This window comes from Poecilia reticulata, chromosome 9 (assembly GCF_904066995.2).
Source record: "Poecilia reticulata chromosome 9, P_reticulata-male-v2, whole genome shotgun sequence".
In the NCBI taxonomy this organism is placed as follows: Eukaryota; Metazoa; Chordata; class Actinopteri; order Cyprinodontiformes; family Poeciliidae; genus Poecilia; species Poecilia reticulata.
This window is the reverse complement of record NC_088838.1, coordinates 6,649,072-6,670,957: the sequence shown is the minus strand read 5'-3', so window position 1 is coordinate 6,670,957 and position 21,886 is coordinate 6,649,072. Positions and strand designations below refer to the sequence as shown.

At 41.2% G+C, this 21,886-nt stretch overlaps 1 protein-coding gene across 4 annotated transcripts in view; it reads left to right on the top strand.

Annotated features, from left to right (window-relative positions):
- Positions 1-11,119, top strand: part of tet3 (tet methylcytosine dioxygenase 3) — a 40,060-nt gene extending 28,941 nt beyond the window's left edge. For all 4 annotated transcript variants that reach the window (XM_008417664.3, XM_008417665.3, XM_081611324.1 and 1 more), the window contains 6 exons: positions 606-814; positions 1,723-1,873; positions 1,972-2,061; positions 2,304-2,441; positions 4,236-4,590; positions 4,828-11,119. In XM_008417664.3, the coding sequence (XP_008415886.1) occupies positions 606-814; positions 1,723-1,873; positions 1,972-2,061; positions 2,304-2,441; positions 4,236-4,590; positions 4,828-6,761 (2,877 nt within the window). In that variant the 3' untranslated portion in view covers positions 6,762-11,119. The remainder of the gene's footprint in view (positions 1-605; positions 815-1,722; positions 1,874-1,971; positions 2,062-2,303; positions 2,442-4,235; positions 4,591-4,827) is intronic.
- Positions 11,120-21,886: the final 10,767 nt, after the last annotated feature.

The following is a 21,886-nucleotide window of genomic DNA, read 5'->3' as shown; positions in this document are numbered from 1 at the left end:
TGGGTCATCCTTTAGGTACAACATCCAAATGCCTGAAGGTCCCACTTACATCTGTTCAAACAATTACATCAGTTACATTACAAACACAGAGACCACAGGAATATCCAGTCACAGGACAACAAATAAGAAAACATAGGAAATGGGTGAAAATATATTGGTGTGATCAGATGAAAAGCAAAAAACCTCATAAAGATGTTGAATGACCCTATATACTGTCGTTACGCACATTCCACTCTGAAAAAAATCTCTAAAATCTTATCTTGTTTATTCTGACATTTTGCAAATTGACACAATTTCAGTATTTCTACCTTATCTGAAGTAGGTGAAGTTTAATCTGATTTAAAGTTGCACAGTGTGAAAAAAAAGGCGACGTTTTTGTACACAGTGTATGTAAATATTTGGGTAAAATGACTGTACATATTTAGGGTAGAGGCTTTTTTGCAATTGTGATCTACTCTTTCCTCAGTAGATAATTTATGTGTGCTGGACATCTGCTGGACAAACAAAGCAACTACAAAACTAACACTAACTTGTAGGGTTTACTGTGTGCTTTATTTTTGATTAAACATGGAATGAAAGTTATGCCGAATTCAATCTCTCGCCAGGTGATTCGTCGAGGCAGCGAAAAAGAGAAATTGCTGTGTCTGGTGCGTCAGCGTGCCGGCCACCACTGTGCCAACGCCGTCATCATCGTTGTTATTTTAGCCTGGGAAGGCATCCCAAGATCCCTGGCCGACAAGCTTTACCACGAGGTGACAGACACCCTCACCAAATATGGCAACCCCACCAGCCGGCGCTGCGGGCTTAATGACGAGTGAGTAGGCTGAAGGAAAACGCTTGTAAAAGTGAAAACACCACACTGCAGTTCTGTATTTTCATAATATTGTAAATGCCTGATTCAGTGTGCTTCTGACTATTATGGAAGTTCAAAAAAAGCTTCAAATTTTGTACTCTACTGGGGTTTAATATGTTGGTAGAATGATGTAAAAAGCTGCTACACCCAGCAACAAAAATAATTGAGCAAGTATATTTTCTGTAAATGTTTGGCATAACTTAAAAATATAGTTTATGATTGCAATATCAGTGAAAGAAATTCAAAAACACATTCTGGTGACATTTTGACTGTTTTGTGGTGCTAGTATCATTAGCATAGCTAACTGATAACATCTCAGAAGGTTTTGTAAGGCAGCAGACTTTAAGTCATCTTACAAATTGAAAAGGCGTGTCTATAAATACTGTAAGAATTGTTTTTATTCATTTTTTGAGGTTGTAGTTTATGTGTGTTTTAGCTGTAAGTTCAAACATAACCTTTCAACGATACAGGACATTTTGATCAGTGGCCTTAGCCACATATTTGAATCAGAAATGACATCTATATCAGGTTTGTTATTGATATTGAATCGACTTGGGCTCTAGACTACAGTCTATAGGCAGGCATCCATTACATAGTTGACATAGAAACATTCACTGTCATACCATAAAAAATAAAGAAAATATACTTCTCTAAATCAGCATTGTTTGCACAGCGTTTTTCATAATGGCACCTCATTGTGCAAAAGACTTCTACAGCAAACATTTTTATAATACTGCAGTAAAACTGACCAGCACCAGCCCGATGTTCTCCACTGACATGTTTAAAGTGTGAAAAATAAGTTTATAATTCACTGGATACTAACAGTGATGAGTGAAGTTGAGAGTTTGTGGTCTCTGTCGCCTTTGCAGTCGTACCTGTGCCTGTCAGGGAAAAGACTCTGAAAAGTGTGGAGCTTCCTTCTCATTTGGCTGCTCCTGGAGCATGTACTTTAATGGCTGTAAGTACGCCCGAAGCAAGACGCCACGCAAGTTCAGGCTACAAGGAGATCATCCCGAAGAGGTGCACATCGAATCAAAACCACCAATTTCAAAGCAATGCTGTTGCAAACCTGGAAATCTGTGGAGTTTCTGATGTTTTTAATGCGTTTTCCTTGTCAGGAGGAAAAACTCAGGGACAACTTCCAAAATCTGGCAACTGAGGTGGCTCCTTTGTACAAGCGACTGGCTCCACAGGCATACAGCAACCAGGTGTGTTTGCACAGGGCAGATCACCAACTTATGTCAAACACCTTTTCTTCAAGTGTTTCGCTTGTGCTGTACTAATCCAATTCTATCTTGGTTGATTTTAATTTTTTTTGTCAAACTTCTAAAACTAAAACGATAACTAACCAGGACCCAAACTCAATACTGCAAGAAACTTAGGTTCACTAAATGGTCCCTTTCTATGATGAGTTTATAAGTTGTTGTTTTTTTCTCTCCCTCCACTTCAGTGTGCAGCAGAGCAGCGAGCTCCAGAGTGCAGGCTGGGTTTGAAGGAAGGCCGTCCCTTCTCTGGAATTACAGCTTGCATGGACTTCTGTGCCCACGCTCATAAGGACCAGCACAACCTGCACAATGGCTGCACAGTGGTAAACCTACTCAGCATTCCTTTGGAATCTATTGTTCATTTTAAAGCAGTAAAAAGCACAAATCACAGGCACAACAGTTGTCACGTTATAAACATTAGTATGACCAATACAAAGTAGTGCATCATTGTGAAGTGTAAGAAAAATAACGTGGCAAACAACTGTTACATATCAATATGATTTCTTTTCTGTCTCCAGTTCCCAAAAGTCCCTGCTCTCAATTTTTTAGATGCATCTCTGTTAAAATGTACCTGAATTAACTGATTGGCTCACTACCAGGCCTCTGCAGAACTTGATGACATGCTGAGATTGTAATTCAATTAATTATGTGAGGCATGCCAGAGAAGGGATACATTCATAAACTCCAGGACAGTGGAATTTAAGTGACTGTAAGTGAGGACGATGACATGTTTAGGGTCAATGTCCTGCTTGACCCTAAACAAAATTCTCAGACAGTAGAATTTTATGAATTCTACTGTCTGAGTGTTTTGCAACTTCCTTCCAGGATCGTCTGTTTTACTTCCTTGTCCCTGCTCATGATTTTTTTTTTTTCCCGCTAGCATGACGTTACCATGTTTCACTGGTCACATTTTGTCTGTTTAGTTATTCATACACCTGGCAGATTTGGGTGAATTTCTCCACTGGAATAACATTAAGTAGCACTTAGGCCAGATAATTACTTAACACTACACAGTCACAAATCACACCGCACTTTTTACTGCCTACTTGTATCTATTACCATGAGTGAATTTTAGGAATTCTACTGTCTGAGCTGCCCTGCGACAGACTGGCGACATGTCCAGGGTGACCCCGCCTATCGCCCGGAACGTTAGCTGGAGATAGGCACCAGCAACCCTCCCGACCCCATTAAAGGACAAGGGTGTAAAGAAAATGGATAGATGGATGGATGTCTGAGCCTCCACTTTTGAGACTATTTATATTATTCATGTGCATTGAAATCACCCCCCCCCCCCGGATAAATATGAAATCCTATTTAAATAAATATGAGTTGAATTGAAAATACCAGTAGAAACATGCAAAACGCTGGTCAGCAGTTAGAAAAGGGGCTTTGTTTGCTGAACACTTCTTGGATTAATGAAAAACCTGTAACAATCTGGCTGACAGTTTTAGGCTAAAGTGTCAGCCAGAGGGTTCAGTTTTGGCCTAATTAAAACACCTTCTTTTACACATTTGCAGTTTCCTCTACATGACCTGCGGCAAATTGCAAATGGAACTTATTTTGGTTTTCTTGTGCCAAGATCTAGATTTGTAGAGTGCACAACCACTGGTCCTGTCAAAAGGTTTTCCCACCTTTTACCCTACTACTGTATGGTCTTTTGGGCAATTTTCTTGTTCATGCTCTTCTTGCCTGTCCTGTTAGTTCAGATGGATGGCTATGTCTTGGTAGATTTTTCAGTTTTCATTTCATGGTCCAAAGCTTGGTTTAACTTATCCCTCATTGAAGTTCTCCACAACTTTACCCCTGACACTTGTATTTATGCTGAATTTGCATTATACACATGTGAACCTCATGTAGTAATTCTGTGATCTCTAAAGGCAATTATGAATTTGTAATTGGTATCATGGTTAAAGGGACCGAATGCAATGCCCATATCACTTTTCAGAAACCGTATTCAAATTTTCTTCTGCTTTACAATTATGGTGGCAACATGATAAAATGTGAAACATTTTAAGGATTATCAATTCTTTTGCAAAGTACCAAATATATGTTGCGCTTAAAAAAACTTCATAAGCAGTTTTTGCCTAGCTCACATTTTACTTTTTGTGCTTTGTTAGGTGTGTACGTTGACTAAGGAGGACAACCGAAAAGTGGGGGAAATCCCTGAAGATGAGCAGCTCCATGTGCTGCCACTGTACACCGTCTCACTGACAGATGAGTTTGGCAGTGCAGAGGCCCAGCGCCGCAAGATGCAAAACGGAGCCATCCAGGTACTTCAAGCTTTCCGTCGCGAGGTACGCAAGTTGCCCGAGCCTGCTAAATCTTGCCGGCAACGCCGACTGGAGGCCAAGAAGGCCGCCTCAGAGAAGAAGAAAAGTAAACTCACACAGCAGGCAGGGGAGACACCAGAGAAAACGGTGATCAAGACTGAACTTTGCATCAGGAGCTCTCCCCAAACCCCAGGCATTAAAGGTTAGTCATTCTCTTTGATTCTTTTGATTGTCACACAAAATTGAATTTGGTTGTACAAAACTGAAGATGTAATGGTACGGTTATCATCTGACCTGAAGTGAACTTAAAGTTTTGACCTATTTGTAATTACCTATCAGTATGACACATTAGCAAAAGTGTAGAGTGAAAGGGATAGCAATAATTGAATATGTATCCTGGTGTTGAAAGACTTTCATGTATTTGCAATCTGCTTTTCAGAAATCATAAAGCAGGAGATGAAGCCGGACATCAAACGGGAGCCCATTAACGGATCAATAGATGGATACCCTGTGCAGGCAACAGACCCATTCAATAACATCTATCAAAATCCTGCCTACTATGCAAGAGGGGGCCATTCCCCAGCCGGCCAGCCCTCTGCCGCAGACACAGTAAATGGCTACCATCCCAGTCTGCCTGCAATGCCCTACGGCTTCTTCAACTACCCCCCCAATGCTCTTTTCCGTCCTAAGTTGAAGACCTATGAAGGTCGAAGTAAGTTTGTCCAGGCAGAAAGAAAGTCTGATGCTCAGAGCCCTCAGGGCCACTTGCCTTCCAACAGCCACCCAGAGCAACACAACCAACCAAACAACAGCGCTTACGCCCAGCCTGCCAACTATAGCCTGTCCCGTCCTTCTTCTGTCTCCTCTGAGCCATCCAACAGAGGCACTCCGCTCATCAAACAAGAGCCTATGGATGTACCAGTCTATGAAGGGGCACTGCCAAGCCAGGCTTGTGCAAACACATCAAGCAGCACCCCTCAGCCTGCACAGTGGCCTGGGTATAAGATTAACGGGAGCATTATTTCAAATAACTGGGACAGCCACCTAAACCGTAGACAAAGTTCTGACGTCTCTTCTTTAAATTCAGACAAGCTGCAGCTTCACCAGCATGCCCAGCAGCGCCAGTCCTCTCCGTACCCTCAGCAGTGGACTTCCCATCCATGTTCAAACCCCCAAATAGCTTCCACCAATCCAGCACTCCAGGTACCTGCTTCTCCACCTCCATCCCCTCACCTTGGCACGGGGCACCAGGGTAACTTATACCGAGGCGCCATACGTCACAGTGCTTCGTACCCAGGTACACCACAACCTGTTACCTCTCACTCAGGCTCAGTAACTCCAAGACCTGGGACTCCACGTCCAGGCACCCCAGTCACTGGCATTCCAGGTCCACCCACCCCTGGACCTGGAACCCCAGGTCCAAGTACCCCAGGTTTAGGCACTCTACGACCTGGCACCCCAGGTCCTGCCACTCCAGGCCCAGCCACCCCTGGCCCAGCCACCCCTGGCCCAGCCACCCCAGGCCCACTGACTCCAGGACAACTTACCCCCAGGCACTGGGCAAGTCCTGCTCCTAGCCCCCAGCCAAATCCTTGGGGCTTCAGTCCTGCTGCATATAGCCCTGGTTTGAAGCACAGCAATCCTGCAGGAGCCTATCCCGACAAGATCTGGTCCAAGACTGGGGAGAACCGGTGTTCCACTCCCCTCGGGATCCAAGAAAAGGCCTGGAAGTCTTGTGGAGGTTCTCTGGCAGGCAGCACCCCGTCCCCCGCTCCCGAGGGTCGCCTGTTTCCTGATGCGCTGCAACAGTCCGATCAGGTCCTTTGCGATCCCTGCCGAGCCGAAAGCGATGTTGAAAGTTTCAAGCATCGTGAAGAAGACGAGGTGTGGTCTGACAGCGAACACAACTTCTTGGATCCTGCAATTGGAGGCGTAGCAGTAGCGCCAGCTCACGGCTCAGTCCTGATCGAATGCGCCCGGCGGGAACTACACGCCACCACTCCGCTTAAGAAGCCCGATCGTTCTCATCCCACCCGCATCTCCCTGGTCTTCTACCAGCACAAGAACCTCAATCAGCCGATGCATGGCCTGGCTCTGTGGGAGGCCAAAATGAAGCTGCTGGCAGAGCGAGCACTGCAGAGGCAGCAGGAAGCAGCTCTCCTTGGCCTCTCCCAGGAAGACATCAAGGCACTCGGCAAGAAACGCAAGTGGGGATCTTTGTTAACAGGCGCCAGTCCAGGACCTGGACAGTCGAAAGACAAGAAAGACGGGCCAGTGACACGGTTATCTCACACATTCTACACCACCTCTATGGTTACTGTGTCTCCCTATGCCTTCACTCGCGTCACTGGGCCCTACAGCCACTTTGTCTGAGGCCAGACAGACACAGAAAGACTGAAAGCACCAAAGTGGTGCAGTGGACAAGTAGAGAAGGCAATGAGCAGGAGAAATGTCTCTTTGCTGTTTCACAGTCTAGCATCTCTCCATCCAGCCTCCTCCATAGTCTGTAGGGAGGAAGGGGAGTGGGGGACATTTTTATTGTTTTTTACCTCATGTCAGGCAGTGGTTTGGGCTGCAGACACACTGCCTGTGGTGCTCTTCCTCTCTTGTTTCCGGAGAGGAACTCCATTGCTTTTTCTTGTTTATAAAATTTTAATGATTCTAATTATTGCTATTATTATGATTGCTATTGTTACTGTCAATGATGTTATTACAGGTATTATTATAATGAACACTTGTTTTTTTTTATTATTGCTGTTTTCATTAATGTTATTATTAATGGGATAGTTGTTTTTTTGTTGTTTTTAAAATTTATTTTTTAATCAATCAGTCTGAGTCACTCAGACCGTTGCTTTTTCCAAGTATGGAAAAACTGTACTCCCTTTTTCTGTTTGATTTCCTTTCTCCGTGTTAACTCTATTTGCAGGAGGAGCAGTAATCTGACCAGTCAGACAGAAAAGTAACAGAAATGTTAATCATGGTTCCATGCAAAAAAAAGTAGATTTGATCTAAGATTTTTATCAGAAAATTATACCTCAACGAAAAGTCCAAGAATAATCTTTGAATCCTAAGAGGTTTCATGGAGAGAGTTAGCTTAGTCTCTTCTTCTAATGGTTAATGAAACATTTCAGAAATAAGACAAACATGAACAATGAAACCAATCATGAAAATAATCCATTTGAAACAAGAGCATGGTGAAAAACTCTGTGGCTGGCTGTCTGCGGCTAAGTGATGCGCTCCTCCTGCTTATCTGCACTCCTCCAACTTTCGACTGGTGCTCAGCTTCTCTTTCCGATCGGTTTTCCATCAGCTTTTTTTCGTGGCACTTGATGCTGTATTTTGGTGCTCAAAAGTGGCTCGAGTAGTGTTTGCAAGGGGGTGGGAGGGGTAACTATTGTTATTTGGACACAGATGGGGCACCAAAATAGAGGCTTTCATTGTCTTAAAAGACCCTTGGGCGATAATTATGTCGCGCAGAAGGCACGTTTAATGACAATGCTTTTTGCTTGACATAATTTCCTACTCTTAAAACTGAGTTATCACTTTATTTCTTCACAGAAGTAAAAAAGAAAACAACTTGCAAATGCTCTTCGAGTCAGATCTGCAATTTCCACATGGGTTTTGCTCTTTATCTTCCTACATCTGTTTATTATCAATGAAAACTTTCCAGAGTGAACTCTAGAGGGCAGCAGTGACTGCCTGTTCAAACAAGCACTTGAGAACCATTCAGAAACCAGGCTCTAACCACCCAAGGCCAGCAGAGGGAGCCCTCACTCCCCGTTTGGTGGCCACTGGTAAGACTCAATAAAGCAGCTCATCAGGCTGAAGTCTGGAGATGCATCTGGAAAGTTCATCCTGAGCTCTAGCAGAAGGAAAATGTTGTTGGGACTGCAGTGCTCTTGGTGCTCCTATACATACATTGGTGCTGTCCTTTTAAACTTGATTTACTACAGAGGGCCCGGTCCTTTCCTCTGTATGGTGCTGTCATCTTTCGGGCAGAGCGAGGCATGTGCTACTGCAGGCGCCTTCCTACCACAGAGCCAGCCAATCAAATTGGTGGTTTTTTTGGGGGTCGCAGCTTTGCCACTGGGCTCAAGAACAGGTTCCCGTTGAGGAGTTTTTAGTGTTTATGCTGGCAGACGGTAACAGAGCCCACTGTCCAGGGCAGAGAAAGCACAGTCAGTCATGACATCTCTTAGTAAACACATCAGCAGCGCTTTCCACTGAGGAAAAACAGTACTGAGAGGTAAAAGGCAAACCATCGGACGTTACCGTAGCTTCAGGGAGTAGGCGCCCAAATGCAAAACATCAAATACTCTCTCGCTTTGTGTTCTATAAGTGTATGAGGAGGTGTGTGTTGTGTGAAAGAACACATTTTCACCCAAAAACCAAAGAGAGAGACTACTTGATTGATGAGCATTTTCAGTACTTTAATCACTTATTATTTTTTACTTCTTTCACAATCCTGTAGTTTGCTTGTTGAAAAAGAGAAAAACGAGCGACTGACAACTCTATAGAAGTGGTTGTTTGGGTCAAGGCCCGGGGCGAAGGACCGCGATCCGGGCCCCGCGAGGCCTCCAGCTCTCTACCTCACGCCGTAGAGACACTGGTAACCATCCCGACTTGCTACTGAGGGCAGAAAATCCCGCATGTCCCTTTGTGTGCTCTAGGTTTCTACACTCATTTTAACTTGCTTTTTGTTTTTTTGTTTTTTTTACTCTTATTTATTACTACATTGTGATGATGATGATGATGATTGTCTTTGATGTTATTTTCTTTTTCATCTTTTTTATATAGCTAATACAAATTGTAAATAGAGAAGAAAAGATTTATAAAAGCACTTTTAATCTTGATTTTAACGACAAAAGAAAGAGCCGATTATTGACAACTTGAAGCTTAGTTGTTTTTTTGTTTTGTTTTCATTTTCTCAAGAGAGAGGTAAAAAAATGTAAATATTAAACTATTTAGGTAAGATTATTTAACTGGTGAGGATAGTAAACTAAAACCATGGATGACATGGGACGGGGTGGGGTTGGGGCGGGGGGTGTTGAAGTCTCAGAAAGCCCTTTGCAACACTTGGTCTCAATGTGTTGTGTGTAATCTTTTTTGCTCAGTTACACTGCTGTTTTTCGCTTTCAGAAGTACTGTACCCCATGTCAGCCTGTAGACGACAAAAGCGCTGTCGCTTTTAGAGAATTCATTCATGAGCCCAGGTATCTGATGTGTGGTATGTGACGGCTAGCTTACTCACCATGGAGCCACCCCGTCATCCCCTCTCCCCCCACGACTCCACTCAGTCACTCCACTAAGAGGATACACAACAAACTGGAACCCCTGGGTTGCAGTTCTGTGCCCACATTTTCACATGACAATTAGCGACATTGACGAGTGAAAGCCTTACTTTAGCTTCTAGAGTCAAGCTAGGCTAAATCGGAAGACGGTGAGATAAGCTAAAGCTAAAGCTAATCATTCCCACTTGAGTTGCAGACCATCTGCTTCCCTGCTTGTGTAGACGTGTCGCTAACTAACTCCTTATTGTATCGTTTACTATTTAAGGATCCAGACGGCAGAGTTAGCATGATGCTAGCAGGAGTTCTACTGGTGCAGCTTGTTTTACCTTTTGATATTCATATTACATAACCCACAGTTATACATTCTTAATGGTGCTGAGGATGTTGTGTCCAACATTTCTCATCTGACTTTGTAAATCTCTAAATGTTCTGTTTGGGGGGTTCTCTGAGATGTTGTTGGGGGGGGAGGGGAATAAAAAGCAGGGGTGGGTGTAGGGGCAGGTCAGACAGGCGGTGCTACAATGTTAACACATTAAAAATTCACTGTGTAAAAAAAAAAAAATCATAGGAAAAAAATGCAAAATGAATATTTGTTTTCCGAGCTCCTCGAATGTCAATAAAACTGTATTTTTAATCCAAGCAGTTTCGAAGTGCGCGAAGCTGCCCCCTGGTGCTGACTTTATGAATAAGTCTTGTTACAACGCTACACGTTTTTTACATCTCTCTCTGCCGGGCTCGAGGGGCTCTCCGACAGCAGATCACTTCCTTTATTAATACTCATTCCATAAATATACTTTAAGCTGGTAAAACTAGGATGAGAAGTAGAATCAGAATATATAAGGACTGTTATCTGGGGATTTATATTTGGTACAGCGAGTACCAAAGGCTTTTAGAATAATCTTTTTTGAGGATGTTGTAAATGTACATGTTAGATGAATGCTAAGGTATTTGAACAATCCCAGAATTGTGTACTGCTTCCCTCTTTTACTCCCTAGTCATGCACTTCCTTTTTACTCACGCCCATCTTTTACTTCTAAACCTTGTATAGTTTGATGTTCTGAACCACACAAATATAGATAAAAAAAAAAAATGCATCTCATTATCTATGGCCCGACTTTGAAAAATTATAAACACCTGATTTACTGAAGACTCTCCAAAGTAGGAACAGAGACTTGAACCCTGGCCCATATGAAAAGATGAAAATGAACCTACACAAGTGGCAGCTACATTCCTTTTTTGATTTGTAGGATTGTTCTTGGTTCTTTATTTTTATGTCAATGATGCAGTATGTAAAAAAAAGAAGAAGTGTTTTTGTTCAGTCTCTCTCTCTCCCTCTCTTTGTAGCTGTATGGTGTATCATGTGAATACATAGTGTATGTGGTTAAAAACCCCACAATATTGTTTTATGTTGCGCGATAAATAAAAAATATTAAAGTGAAATGTTTTTTTGGTTTTTTTTGCTTCATTTCTTATTCATTCTGGAACCGATTCCTGTTTTAATTGGAGCATCACAGCGCCGGGATGGTTAGCAATGAGGAGCCGGGCGTTTAGCTCCGGCTTTAGCCAAACATGCATCACGTCACCGATTTGGTTCCTGCACTCTGATGAATAACCACAGGGTGGAAGCAACATAAGGATCTAGTTTTAGACAAGTGCTTTTTTTATTATTGAAAACAAAGGAGACACCAAGACAACAAAAAAATAAGATAGCACAACACAAAAGCTTTGCCAAATATCAAATAGTTTGGAAGCATATTTAGCTCTACTAATCCTGACTTGACAAAGAAAATATGTAAACAAACACATTAATGTCATATGAATTTAAATACATTTTTAGTGATCCAAAAGAACAAGATGGGATGGTTTAGTGACAAAGAATGCTCAGTAATTAGATGTCTGATATATCTCATTAAAAAAAATCTAACAAAAAATAGGATTTAATAGTAAAACCATTCCAAAGTATTACAAACCAGTTCAGCAAAGAGAAATAAATATACAATGGGGAAAATAACTATTTGATACAGTGCCAACTTTTCAATTTTTTTCCCACTAATAAAGAACAGAGAGGAATTTCCATCATAGATGAACCTCAACCAGAATATCTAACAAAACAAACAGAAAAACACACTATGATTTTTAAATAATCTGCATTTTATTTCATGAAATAAATATTTGATCACCTCCCAACCAGGAAGAAATCTGTTCCTCTTTAAGAAATCTTCCTACCGTACCAGTCATTACTTGTATTAATTGCACTAGTTTGAACCTGTTACCTGCTCAAAAGACACCTGACCACAACATAACTATCATAAAACAGAAAAAAAAACGCCTGATCTCCCTCAGACTGGAGCGCCGTCTTAGATCTCACCTTGATGATGACGATGATGATCAACCCAACACTCCACAGGATGACTCTGGTCAATGACCTGAAGAGAGCTGGGATCACAGGCTCAAGGGTTACCATAGTAACACCCAACATCCCTTTGCTCAAGTCATTACATTTCCAGGCCTGCAGGATGTTTGCCAATGACCATCTGGATGAGAGAAGGTCATGTGGTCAGATGAGACCAAAACAGAACTTTTGACATAATTTGAAGAAGAAGAAGAACAAGAAGAAGAAGAACAATCCCAGTAGCACAAGATTCTCTCAAGATTTTTGGCAACACAGCCATCCCTCAGATGGGTCAAGGCTGGATCTTCTAGCATAACTACGGGCCAAAACACAACAACTAAGTGGCTCTATACAAACGTTTCAATGAACACAATAGAACATCCTAGCAACAGCCTAGCAACAACCCCAAAACCTGAGAGGTCTGCTGAAGGTCTGTATGGAGGAGAGGATCAAAAGTTGTGCCTTAGAGCAAACCTGGTCAAAAGAAACTTACAGGAACGTTTCCATAGACGGCACTGTGTTAACTTCTGTTAAACCAATGTATCAAATACTTGGAATAATTAACCAATTATTGCACGTTTTAGGAAAAAACTTTACTGTTACATTGAAGAAGAGCGAGGAAAAAACGCAACAAAGGAAATATATATGAAGGAAACCCGTGGAGGTCTGGGAGACAGTGGAAAGGGGAAGGTTGATGCCTTTTCGTTTCTCTTCCTTTCATGGCATTGGAACAAACAGGTTTTTCAGAACCAAACGCCAGCTTTTAACGAGGCTCAAGGTCTGATCTGTGAATGAGCCTCTTCAGTAAACACAAGGACCAAGTCAACTTTTCTTATAAATCCATTATCACACTCAGGCAAGCGAGCGACATAATGTGTTGCACAAATTCTAAAAGATGTCTTTTTGGTCGTTAAAAAAACAAAACAAAACAAAAAAATCCATGTGAGCGCTGCTTTGAAACACAGACATTCTCAGATGAAGGACTTTTTTCTTCTGGGCTGATATTTGGGTTGCCATGTCCTGAGTCTTCAGAATCTCCTCAGACTCTCTCTTTCAGCAAAACACATGAAAAAAATTGAGTTAAAAAAAAACAACTTTATCTAGTTTGATGGTTAAAAAATATTCTGAGTTTGATAGGAGCTACTCAACTATCTGGTTGCAGAAAATATCAAAGCACATGTATCTTAGAAAGGATAGAAGGTGAAATACCTTATTCCCCAAGTATTTCTGCATAACCGCAGCATTCTTTCTTGTTTAAGGTTTGGCAGCAGTTCCTTTAAGTCTCGGTGTCCAATTTTTATTTTTTAAAATTTTTTTCAGGATTAACACTGACTGAATGTCAGGTCAGACCATGATCTGGGGTCATCAACCTTTTTTCGCTCTTCTGCAGTGGTGTTGTTAGAAACCAACTCCATCTGTGATTGTAGCCCGAGGCTTTCTTAAATGCATGGAGTACTTTGTGTATTTGCCTGCATCTTGGATTTGAATAGATGAAAGCAGATAAAGCTGAAGGTTAAAGTAGTGGGTTGTGGAGCCGGATGCAGATTAGCTTGACTGACAAAAGATCATTGTTATGCAACCGTACGGTCAGAAAGCCTCTCCTTCTTGGCAAATGTTCAGCGCGGCTCCATCGGCCGTGAGAAATTGTCCAACGATACATTTTTCAGCTTTACTGACGAGGAAATAACACGAAGCTCTGTCCTAGAAAAGTTTCTTCAACAACTGCACGAGGTTTCTCTGACTGAGCGAGTGAACCTCGACGTGCGTCAAGGTTCACTATTTCAGTAAACAGAGTTTGTTTACATGTCATAAACATTTAGCTTTGCGCCGCCAACAATCGATTTCAATTCAGTGCTGTCCATGTAAACTGCAGCAGTTCACAGCCGGAGTCATCCCGGTGCGTGATACAGAAAAAAAGTTCAGTTCAAACTCATTTCAGTTCGGCTCAGAGCGCTTAGAAAAAGGTTTTTGCCCTCTTACAGATTTGTGTTTGTCTGTTTGTGTTTGGTGGCGTCTTCTCAAAGTTGGGCGACAGGAAGTTGCATTACATACTTAGTTCCTCTGATCCTTTGTGTAACTTTTATGAAAAAAAAAATCCTTTAGAAATGTGGATTGTGGACGCCGGCATTAGCATTGGGGACGTCTGTGATGCTGCTACATGTTTAGCATTGATATGCTAATTGAGGCTTGAATAGCTTCTTCTAGGCTAGCTCATTTTAGCACAACTTGAACGTAACAATAGTCGTCTCCGGCGTCCAATCAGATTGTAATCTGTTTTCTGAAGCAGGAAATCCAGACAAAATACATGACGTCTTGTGGCCAACATCTACAAAAATGTTGGCCACAAGACGTTGGTCCACCGGAGGTTGAGAGAAACGGCTGTGTCGTCCATCGCTTCATCCACATCAGATTTACCAACCTGGAAACAGAAACATGCTAATTTCAAAGGTTCCCGTTTGGGACTTTAGTAATTAAAAAACAAACAAAACAAAAAACAAACAAAAAAGAATGCGATCAACATTGCTATTATTTAATGAATCAACTGAAATTAGCATGTTAAAGACGGCTATACTTCAGTTGTGCTCAATCAGACAAAGGAAGATCTCTACATATGGATAACAGAATCTGATGTGGAGGAAACCGAGTGGGTTGCACTCTTGACCCCTCAACTCTTGGGATTATTCAGAGGTTCTCACCCAACGTCAGTGTCTGACCTCAGACATGCTCTCCTGAAAAAAATGCTCTGAAATTCTTATAAAACTTTGTTATTGTTGGGATTCAGGGTTGTGGGATGGTGGGTGTGCGTTCTCCCCTTTTGTCCACCAGAGAGCGTCCTGAGGGTTTTGCCTGGAGGGTTGGCCTACAGCTCCGGTTCCGACGCACCTGATGCCAATCTCCTCAGCTCCTATATTAGGAGGGAGTCACTGTGTGTCACCTATGTTCAGTACTTCAGGCCGCAGAGTTTTCACCTCTGTTCTGACCACATCTAGAAAATTGCCGGTGCGCCCAGCAGTGGAACTCCCCACTTACCAGTCCGCCCTCCGACGCAGCCTCTCCAGCCTTCCACTCCCTTCCATCTACCCTGGACTTCCCAGACGTCCTTTTCCCCCCTCCTGGCTCGGACCCGCTCCAAACCACAAAGCTGACGTGGGCCGAGTGACGAGATCCTGGATCTAATTAATACCTGTCATCTCCCTGTTCTGTTTTCCTTACAATAAACCACTCAAAATATTCCCGGTGTTCTCAGTTGTGTTCTGCATGTGGGCAAGAAAATTAGAATCCGACATGACAGTTATAGGCGCCTCAATAAAGAGTTGGAGCTGTTGTAGCTACAAAGGGAAGACCGACGTGATTTTCAGCCTTTATGGATTGAGATTAGGATTTTATCAAAGCTCTTTTTTCTCAAAATGGAGACGATGGAAATTCTCTTGGTAACATAGTTTCCTTCCCATCCAGTGTGTGAAAGCCTCACGGGGATCAAAAGTCAAACTTTTCCATGTTTTTTGAACCCTTACACTTGTTTTAAACGTCCACATGGAAACATGCCACAAATCTGACTCGTTCTGCTGGTAAAATGTCCCACAATATTTGCAAAAAGCACTCTTCTCTTCATACAAGCTACGTATATTCCAAACCTACGTACACAGCGACAGAGTATGATGATGTTTATTTGGTTTTCATATTGAGTGACTAAATTAATGCAGCAGTACTAGGAGGAAGACAGGAAAAGCTGTTTGTTTGGGGGGCGGGGGGTGGGGGCTGGGGGTTCTGAGGTGAAGCAAGTTTAGCTGACGGAGTATCCTCCCCCCAGCTCCCTACATTCACAGCTTCGCCTCAAAAGCTTTTTGTGTCACCCGAACTGAAATGGATCTGACTTAGCCTTGAATGGAGAGAAAATAGTCCAGGGGGAGGAAATGCCTGCAGCAGCATCTAAAATCCACCCACTGACCTGATCACTAGTTTTGTCAGTGAGAATCCTCTTATCTGGTTTTAATGTGTTTTTTTCTTTTTTTTCACATGCTGGAGAATATCACATCACCAGAGCCTTTTTATTTCAGCAGCACTGTAGAGATGATCTTATAGACCATTTCTTATATATATGCTGTTATGTGTACAACATATATATAAATGCAAATATTTGAACAGCGGAGGTTTATTCAGCGTTAATTGACAAAATTATTCATCCCTTTCATTTCTACTTAGTGAGATTTTCTGCTGCAGATTTTTTTTTCTTGCTCGTTTCTCTCTCAGGCCTCTTCACATGCCGTGCAGCAGCTCTGGAAGGCCTCCAGACCCTCTGATTCATGGGAAAAGTTTTTTTTTATTCTTATTTTCTTCATAGATATTTTGTTTTATAAGACGTCATGTAGTTTGTGTGAATTTCTGGTAACAAACCAACACAGGGAAGAGCAGAAACAGAAAACAAGTGACCTTTTATTTAACAGGTAAAAATCTGAAAAGTGTGTCTTGCATTTGTATGGCTTTGTACCGGTTATTTAAATTCTTAGATAAAATCTGAGAGGAATGTTTTATTTGTTTGTTTTATGTTTCTCAGCCTTCAGGAGACCGACGCAGCATAATGCTGCCACCACCAAGTTTCACTATATGTAAGTTTGCTTGTTACATGGCAGTATGAGTGAAAAAGTCATAAACTCCAGTCATATTAAGTAAATTTGAATATGAGCTCAGATGATCAGACCTTTTAAAAACTTCATTTGTTTCATTAAGCTCACATTTCTGTTCCTAAAAATAGTTGTTTATTTCTGTCTGGTGTTATATACTCACTTTTAATGACAGGTTGTCATTACGTGCAGGTGGAAAATCATCAGGATGTACAGAAATAAAAGCCAGAAAGCATCAATCTGTGTGTGTAAGCTTACAATGTTTCACGTAGTGATAAAGTTCCTAAAATAAAATGGCTTTTCAGAAATATTCCACTTTATTGAAGAGTTCAATAAATAATCTTGGATATACAAGGAGATTTATGAAGCAACTTTTTAACACAGTGGTAGAGACAGAAAAAAAACAAAAATCATTTAAAATGAAATCATTTAGCATTTTCAAATGAAAAAAACAACAACATGTCCTCTGTCTGCTTTCAACCTGGTGACTTCAAGCCACTGCACAAAACATCTGGACTCCATTGTCCTGACTGGCTGAATGAAAAACTTGTGTTTGTCAAGTAAAGTTTGAAAATGTTCATGTTAAAACAAGAGAATCTTTTTTTCCCACAGTGTGAAATATAACAGCAGAAAGTCTCCTGTCAGCAGTTAGAGGGAGCTCTAACTGCTGACCCCTCTGAAACTGACTGACCAAACTAAAACGCTGGAAGGAAACTGTAATTTTGAAATTTGCTGTTTAATAATAGGCAGGATGCAGGGGTGGCAGCATCATGCCCCAGCGCACAACCTGATCATAGACATTTTAATCATAATAATGATGATGATGATAATGATGAACAATATTCATATCAACAAGGTGTGACAATGGAAAAGCAAGAGAGGAAACCGGTGAATTTGAAGCGTTTGACGGACGATTTCTACAGAAAATCGGATTGAGTCAAATTCCTGGAAAGAGCCGAGCACAGATGAGAGGAAAAGGATCCGACTCATCACGACTGGAGGAAAACCTCGTCACACACATCGCTATACGTGAAATAATCTGTCAATGGAACAGATTTCTTGTAGTATGAAGAAATATACAATTATTACTCAGTTAATGGGAAAGACAAACAGATCCAAAGAGTCCAGCTCTAAACCAGTAAAGCTGCAAGCGTTACATGACCTCTTGGAAAAAGTACAAGTGAAACGTTTTGAGAAATGTCTACACGAGTTGTCATTTTTCAAACTACAGTTTCAGTACTATTTTTTAGGATTTTAAGATAAAGAAAAAGATAACATTTTTGCAAAAAGAGGATGGATACATTTTGTTCTGAAATATGAGATATTTGTGGAAACGTAAAAAAAAAAAAAGTATTTACAATAAATATACAGCTGTAACGCTGTTTTCTGTTAATTAAATTCACCAGTGAAAAACAAAGCGGTGCTCATAAAATGATGTCAGAAATCCATAATGAATGACTGCGGATCATCAGACTCAGCCGCACGTCGGTTAGCGACGCCTCAGCGCTTCGTCCCCGGTTCCATCCACAGGAGCTCAACTGTTGTCATGAACTCAGCTTGGAGGGGGAAAAAAACACCAGTGCATCATTAAGGTGAAACTGTAAATAATTTTAGAGACAGTTCTTGCAGTCTACCGAGTCGAATGCATCCTGATATAAAAAAAAGAAAGAAAAAAAGTTGCGGGTAAAACCCCTGGGAAACAAATGTTTTGTGTCGCCTCCCTCACTGTCACCTCCACCCGGAGGTTGTTAACAGAGTACAGGTCTGTGTAACAGTGAAAAATCGGACGGAACTGGCTGTGCAATGTGTTTGTAGGTCAGGACAATATTAATGAATCACCTACAGAGCTTCTTCCTTTAGCGAGTTTTTGGATCGCAGCCACCGACCTATTTATCTCAACCTGCAGTCTCTCCTCTGTCACCTACAGGAATTAAATAAACTTCTGCAGGAATGGACTCCTGTTTTGTTTAAACATTCAAGAGTTAGAAATTGTTTTAGCGTTTTAACAAACATTCTCTGGGATCCCAGAACCAGTTTTCTCTGTGTGGTAGAGACTCAGAGTCCAATGTTTTTGTCCACGTCGTCAACAATAAAATACAAGAGCTTAGATTCCATTACAAATGTGCGGCAAACTTTATCGACATTCCACTAATGTTGAAAAATTTCAGTTGCGACAGTTTTATTAAATAAGAAATGAAATTAGAATGAAGTTTGTTCACGAGACAGGTCATCAGAAAACATCTTCTTCCTGCCACTTCCTGTCGTCTTCGTTGTTATTTCTGCCAGTAGTAACATCCGGCTGTTGATCATGTGACTCGATGCGGAAAAACAGTGTTTCCATTGTGGCTTTACTGAATATATCTATTGCGATGCAGAAAAAAACTGCCTCATCACAATGGGAAAACTTTTTGTAAAAGAAAACAAACAAGTTTTTTCAAAATGTGCATTTTTCCATTGAACTAATATATTTTCTTAATCATAATTTGCATAATTTTATTGGTCAATGGGAACGCAACCTCTAATCAGAAGTTGGTGTGAATATCAATTTTAATGATCTTTTTAGACTGATTTTCTTGGATGGAATCATGATACAAGCTGCAATCTTATCTTTCAGAAAACAAAAATTCGATCTTCAAGTTGGAATTCAATATGGAGGACTTCTAGATCTCCTCCGTCAGAGCACACCACTTTCTTATTTCTCTGACGTCATAAACAAATTTTACCCAGTAAAATGGATCGGGAACAAACTGCAAGAGCTGTGAAAAATATGATGTAATTTTGTTTCGTCAGCCCTGGGAGGCAGATTAATTAGGCCCTACACCTAATTTTGTAGACTAGGTGTAGGGCTTTAGAGGAAGGTTGAGAGAGGAAAGCCCTGCTGTGCTGCAGACCACCCTCTGAGAAACACTGAACACTTCCATCTGCATCTTATGGAAGTTTTGGAGCACCTCTGATCCATTTTTGATCATTTTTATGAGTCAAAGAACGCAATCCTCTCGTCCTCGTAGGTCGGACACAAGCATGGTCGATGAACCGGGTGAACAATGGTGTCTTCAACTCAATTATTTGGGAACGACGAGGCACAACGCCTTCGATACAACTGAATCCTTTTAACCCTTGTGCGTGCGAGGACTGAGGCAAACGTACGAGGACTGAGGCAAACGTACGAGGACTGAGGCAAACGTACGAGGACTGAGGCAAATGATACAAGTGATACGGGTGTGGGGTCGCTTGAACCCCATTTGTAAACACAAGGGTTAAAACTTTGGTTCAGATTGAAAATACATGGTAGATTCCCACATCGCCCCTGGTTTCAGGATCAGGTGCTGACACTTTCTGGGCCTGCTGACTTTTTCCAGTTTTTGTTGCTGCCTATTCCTTAATGGCTGCAGACTGACTACGAATGTTAGACGGGGGTGGAGGAGTGTATTAGTGTGTACTGTTTTGGTGGTTATGTTTGTAAAAGTTTGTTGAGGTCAAAAGTCTAGGCTCATTTGTCCGCATATGATTGGGAAACTTTGGGTCCAGAAACAGAAACTATCGGGAGGAGGTGGGGAATCAAATTCTTAAACTCTATTCCTCTACCAGTCTGATTTCTGTTTATGTTACAGAGTAAGAGGCAATAGTACAATCAAGATGGTATTTCACGCTTTTGTCTCATTTGAACTGTTGTAATAGTATTTTTACTTGTGTTGACGAATCAAATTTAAATTCTCTTCAGACTGTATAGAATGCATCAGCAAGTGTGTTAATGAGGACAAACAGAAGAAGACACGTCAGTCCTGTTCTGGACTGACGTTGCTCTGGCTCCCTGCATATTATATGTTATACAGTTTTTAAAAAATATTGGTCGTCACGTTCAGGGTACTTTGTGGCAGAGCTCCTGAATATATTCAGAATTTGTGTGAGCCTTACTGTTCCTTTTGGACTTTAAGATAATCAGAGCAGAGGTCATTTTAAAACTGGTGGTGACCCTGAGACTCTGGAACCATCTGCCCCTGTCCCTGCATGAACTCCACTGACTTACACCGACAGGCTTTTAACTAAACTGCCACAATTTTTAAAATGTTTTTGTGCGTTTCTGTCATTGTGAAGTACTTTGTGATTTTAGTGTTTATGATATAAATGGATCATTGCTTCCGATATCCGAAGGAATCTAAAGAGCAGTGGTGTTGCCTTGGTCACATTATATTGTGCTACAAAGTTTTATGCCTTGTGAGTTGTGTGAAGTATGTAACTTTTATAAAAATAGATATATTTTTTTACATATTTGTTGAAACTGTCACTATTGTGACAGATAATTTATGAAAGAAATTAAGCTTCTCTGCCTTCTCCCAGTGCAAACTGGAAATAACCAGTAAGAGCAAGGAGGCGGGCCTTAGTGCTGTCAATCATGCCCACACTACATCAATTTGCAAATTGCAAATATAGCAATTTGCAAATTGCTATATTATAAACAGAACCATTGTGACTGAAGGGCACTGATCTGACCCCTCTATACGCACTTTAGTCTGACTCGTCCGTTGTGTGTTGATGTCAACAAACCACAAGTTCTGCCGAGTGTGAAACGGTTACATATAGTCTTGGTGTGTGGTTTTATTTTTGTAAACTTTCTGGTCTGCTAGTCATACAGATTACATGATTCCACCACAATTCGCTCTCAACAAGTGCAGTCAGGTATAGTTTACAAAGGACGGCTATTAAATGGTTGAACTACTTTGGCTGAAAGACGTAACAATGGTAGTTTGCCTTCGCAGTGACTCTCCTCTCTGACAGGAAAAAAAGACATCGGAGTCTGAACTCAAAGTGTTTGTGAAAGAAGCTGCCGGCTTTGTATAGTTTCTGAACATTTTTACTCAGGTCATCATGCAGTTTGCAGTTACTGAATGTAAAACACTTCTCCTTATTTCACATTTTCTGTGACCGTGGTTCATTGAACAACGTGTCGCATCTCCAATCTATGAAATTAAGTTAATAATCTATAGAGGATACTGAAATGCCCTGGAGTTAAATGAAAGAAATATATAACAAAGCACGTACATTTTGAGTTAAGGATTTTTAAGAAAGTTAGTCAGTTATAAAAAATAGATACCATCTTAGAAGTGTTATGTTGTGTTTTAATGTACAGCACTTTGTATCAGCTGTTTTTGTTTTAAAGTGCTTTATAATAAAGTTGGTTTGGTTTGGTTTAAA